The sequence below is a fragment of the Diadema antillarum genome, unplaced genomic scaffold (genome assembly GCF_040938485.1).
Source record: "Diadema antillarum isolate AM-2024a unplaced genomic scaffold, OU_Dant_1.0 seq00001399_RagTag, whole genome shotgun sequence".
NCBI classification, from domain to species: Eukaryota; Metazoa; Echinodermata; class Echinoidea; order Diadematoida; family Diadematidae; genus Diadema; species Diadema antillarum.
The window spans coordinates 123,955-129,184 of NW_027272154.1; the positions used below are offsets into that span (position 1 = coordinate 123,955).

Genomic DNA, 5,230 nt, shown 5'->3' on the forward strand with positions numbered 1-5,230 from the left:
CTATGGCTCCTTGGTAGGGAATTCTTCCTGGTCTTCCTGAGCCAATAAAGTTACTAGTTTATGTATTGGTCTCTCTAGAGTCTGCATAGCTTGTGTGCGCTTTCCAGTTCTATTCAATTTAGCGTCCGCGATGACCAACTTTACCTTACGCACAAGTCCATCTTCAGAAGGGAATGTTTCGGTGATTCTACCGAGTAACCACCGATTTCGCGGAGTGTTCTCATCTTTAACTATCACGATGTCACCAACCTGGGCTTCGCGTTTAGGATGCACCCATTTCTGTCGCGACTGTAGATTCTGCAAGAACTCTTTCTTCCAGCGACACCAGAACTCGTTTAACAGGTGCTGAACCCTTCTCCAGCGCTTTCTGGAATACAAGTCCTCTCGAACGAAATGTCCAGGCGGGGGTAGAAGAACCCTTGTTTTCATTGTCAACAGATGATTTGGCGTAATCGGTTCAGGATACCCAGGATCATACAGGTTATCGACTGTCAATGGTCTCCCATTCACTATGGCGGCAGCTTCACACATGAACGTCCGTAGACTCTCATCATCAAGCTGATGGCCAGCTTGATGCATCAACCCATCCAGAGCTTGTCGTATTGAGCGGATCTGCCGCTCCCAACTGCCTCCCATATGACTGGCGGAAGGCACGTTGAAGTTGAAGTTGATAAAGTCACATCCCTCTCTCATCAGAAAGTCCTTCACCTTCTCGTGGTTCGTCTGAGCCCATCGTTTGAATTCTGCTTCTGCACCAATGAAATTGGTACCTCTATCAGACCTGAGTTGACGTACTGGCCCTCTTGTTGACAGGAAACGTCGTAAGGCGTTAATGAAGGCGTCTGTAGATAAGGAATTCAATGTCTCGATATGCACAGCCCTGGATGCCATGCATGTAAATAACAGGCCATACCGTTTAAGTTCCTTTCTGCCCTCTCGTATGACCCATGGTCCAAAGCAGTCCATACCACTATAAGTGAAGGGCGGGGCTGGTTCTACTCTGTCTTTAGGTAGATCTGACATCTTTTGTGACTGAGTTACACCTCTTAATTTGTTGCATATCACACATTTTCTGATCAACCTGGACACCACTGTGCTGCAACCGATGACCCAGAAACCATTGAGTCTGAGTTGATTCACGGTAATACCTCGTCCCTGATGGGCCGTTTGCTGATGGCAGTGGCGTATGATCAGATCAGTCACATGACCCTTCTGGGGTAGGATGACGGGATGTTTGACCTCAAATGATCCCTCAGCACGACATAATCGTCCTCCAACTCTGAGAAGGCCATTTTCATCTATAAAGGGATCTAACTTGTGTAGACGACTAGACCTCTTAACTCTCCGTCTGTGGTCCCTTTCATCTCTGCATGGATCCCTATCCGATGACAAATTCCTTAGAATTTGTATTTCTTCATCAAACCATTGTTCCTGTACATGTTTGATGATTTCAGTTTGTGCCTTTTGGAGGTCATCTACAGTGAGTGGTCGGGGTGAAATTACTCTCTCTGTGGTAGTTGAAGATTTCTCCTCACAGCGCCTTCTCAGTTGAGTCTTATAGCGTTCACAATTAGCTACAGCTCTCTTCAGTTGATGCCATGAAGAAAAACGATTGAAGCGTTCCAGATCAAATGAAGAAGGCTTGGTCTGTGTTGTGGCTACGTGAGACCTCTTTACCTCTGGATCATCCTCAGATATCTCATGGTACACTGATTCCGGTTCAGGTAGTTTGGCATCTGATAAGAACTTTGGGCCATCAAACCAGTCCGATGCCATTAGCTGCTCAACTGTAGCACCTCTAGACGCAATATCAGCTGGATTGTCCTTCGAATTAACATAATTCCACTGATCAGGACTCGAGTGATTTCTTATCTGTCTGATCCTATTTGCGACGAACACATGAAATCTTTTCTCGTCATTACTGATGTAGCCCAGTACTACATTGCTATCAGTCCAGAATAGATGTTCAGCTTGGAGAGTACCCAATTCCTCCTCGAGAAATGAACTTATGGTAGAGGATACTACTGCAGCAGTCAGTTCCAATCTGGGGATGGTTACACGTTTGAGTGGCGTGACTCGAGCCTTCCCAATCACCAGAGAGCAGTGTACTGATCCCCTAACATCCTCTAGTCTGAGATAGCTGCAGTTTCCATAGCCACCTGTACTGGCGTCTGAGAAGTGGTGAAACTGTGCAGATTTCACTTCTTCAAATTCTTCTGGTTTGAAGCACCTACGCACAGAAATGTTCTCCAGACTGATGATGTCTTGACGCCATCTTTCCCATCTCATTTGCAGTTCGTCTGTCAGTGGATCATCCCAACATGCACCTTCTCTGCACAAATCCTGTATGATCTGTTTTCCCTTCAATGTCACTGGGGCGATGAGACCTAGTGGATCATACAGTGACATAACAGTTGAGAGCAAACCTCTTCTGGTGCATGGCTTATCTGCAAATGTGACACGGAATCCAAAGGTGTCTGACTCAATACACCACTGCAAACCTAAGGCTCTCTCTATGGGCAGGTCATCATGTAGAAGATTCAGTTCCTTCACAGCTTTGGCTCGATCTGTCACAGGTACTGCCTGCATAACTTCTCTCGAGTTCGAGACAAACTTATGTAGATGCAACTTTCCTGCATTGCATGTCTTCTTAGTTCGTGCAATCATATCAATAGCTTCTGCTGACGTGGGAACAGAAAGTAGGCCATCATCTACATAAAAGTTATTATGGATGAATCTTGCAACGTCATGACCAAACTTATCTGCATTATCTGATGCAATCTTCTTGAGTCCATAATTCGCACAACCCGGAGATGATGCGGCACCAAAAAGGTGAACTTTCATTCTGCAGTGCTGAACAGGATGCTGATACTCTCCATTGGGCCACCAGAGAAATCTCAGATAGTCTCGATGTTCTTCGTTCACTCGAAATTGATGAAACATTTCTTTAACATCGCACATGAAGGCCACTCTCTCCAGTCTAAATCTGCTCAGGACCCCAATGAGTGTGTTTGTCATGTCTGGTCCTGTCATCAGGTGCTTGTTGAGAGACTCATCCTTATACTGGGCACTGCAGTCAAATACTACCCTCAGTTTATTCGGTTCTTGTACACCATGGTGGGGGATGTACCATCTAGACTTCTCGTAGAGTGTAGGATTTGGAATGAACTCAGCATAGTCATTGGCGATAAGAGAATCAATGACCTTCGTTTACTCAGCATGGTATACGACGTCTCTGGAAAACCTCCTTCTCAGACTCTCTAGTCTCTTTTCAGCCTGGAGCTGATTGTTGGGCAATTCCGGATCATCCATCTTGAATGGTAATGGCATTTCATATTGACCTGTCTCTGTGACGTGAATGCCTTCTCCCATAACCTTCAAGAACTTCTTGTCGTTTTGTGAGTATGGCTTTTCATGACTGTCTGGGAGAAAGTCTGCTTCCATGACCTTAATTACCCTTGAGGGGATAATTTCTTCCTTCACAGTCACTCTCTCAGAGAAAAGGACTCCTTTCCTTTCCGTTCTTAGGTTGACAGGAACTTCGCTGACCATCAAACGGTGACTGATGCCAAAACGGTCTTCACTTCTCCTTTCATAGTCCCGTTGCACAGTACCTACTATGCTCCATCCTAAGTCTGTCTTGATGCCATATGGACCATCATCATGTGGGCTTGGAATGACATCACGAGGCATCAAAGCTGTGGCACAATCGTACCCAATCAAGAGTCCAATTTCGCAATCTTGCATCGGAAGAAAATACTGACTAAGCTTATGAAGATGGGGTATGGATTCAGCCATTTCACAAGTAGGTATGTGTCCTCTGTTCGCAGGCATGATGTCTCTTGTATAAGTGGGTGGTAGACTTATCCTCTTCTCACCATCATGTGCTCTTACAAAGAGACCATCTATACGCTCACTTGGGATCCGTTCATCTCTGCTCGACATTGTAGAAAGACGAAGATTCACATCTACTCCTCGCAATCCCAAGTCGTTCTTTGTAGACTCCAGTATGAATGTGGTGTCGGATTGGGTATCTAAGAGGGCATAGATCAACCTTTCCTCTGTCGAACCTACATGAGACAACCACACTGGTACGATCATGGAACTGGCAGAACTTAACTGGTCTATCATTGCACAAGAGCTTGTGGACTGATGTTCTTGTGCCTCACTGTTCTGTGTTGATCTACCACTCCTTATTTGCTCAGTCTTATCTCTTTCATTACTGCTGGCTGGTTTCCTCACATCACCATGTAGAGGAGTGGGATGTCGTTTCTTGCAGACCGCACAAGTACTTCTACGTCTGCATTCTTTAGTGATGTGTCCTTTCTTTAGGCAGCCATAACATAGTCCCTTCTGGACGATGAATTCCTTCTTTGCAGTAAGGTCCTTTTGAGCAAAGGTATTGCACTCATCAAGGCGATGTTGTTCATTGCAAAACACACAGAAATCTTGCTTCCGCTTAGATCTGTGGTGTCCACTGCCAGATGAAGCTGTTGTTGACAAGGTACTTGCACTTGGAGATGACTTCTCCTTCGTAAGTCTCAGTTTGTCATCTCTGAGACTGCTAAGCGAGACAGCAGGATCGCAAGCAATGGTCGACTCTTCGTCTATGAACTTGGAAAAGACGTGAAAGGGCGGGAATCTACCTTGATCCTTCCTCCAGCTCACGACACATCTTGCCCATCTGTTGATCAACCATTCAGGCAACTTGGTTAGAAGCTTCCTGTTCTCTCGTTCGTCATCAAGATGATGGAGGTGGTTTACATACTTCATGGCTGTGCAGCACTGACGCAAGTAGTCTGCAAATCTTCGCAAACCTTGAGAGTCCTTGGCACCTATCTTCGGCCATCTTTCCAGCTTCTCTCTAAAAGCATTAGATACTATGAACTGGTCACCATACCTGTCATCCAAAGCAGACCTGGCTTCAAAGTAAGCACCTTCACCACCAATCATCGAAAACCCTTCTACTAGTTCCCGCGGCTCTCCTTTCAGGAACTTCAAGAGATAGAAGAATTTCTCATGAGCTGGAATATTGCAATGCTCAATCAACAAGTCATAACTGTTCTTCCATGTTGTGTAGTGAAGGGGATTGCCTGTAAAGATAGGTGGTTCAGGCAAAGGGAGTCGATTCAGGTGAAGCTGGTCCCGAAGACTGTCTGCAAGAAGATGAAATGCATCCTTCCTTGGATTTGGATCAGGCTCTTGATTCTTCGCAGGTATTTCATCTTCA

At 45.5% G+C, this 5,230-nt stretch overlaps 1 protein-coding gene across 1 annotated transcript; it reads right to left on the reverse strand.

Annotated features, from left to right (window-relative positions):
- Positions 1 to 3,018, reverse strand: LOC139709013 (uncharacterized). Its single transcript, XM_071620980.1, has one exon. It carries the CDS (start codon positions 3,016 to 3,018, stop codon positions 1 to 3), a length of 3,018 nt encoding a protein of 1,005 aa, XP_071477081.1.
- Between the last annotated feature and the right edge of the window lie 2,212 nt (positions 3,019 to 5,230).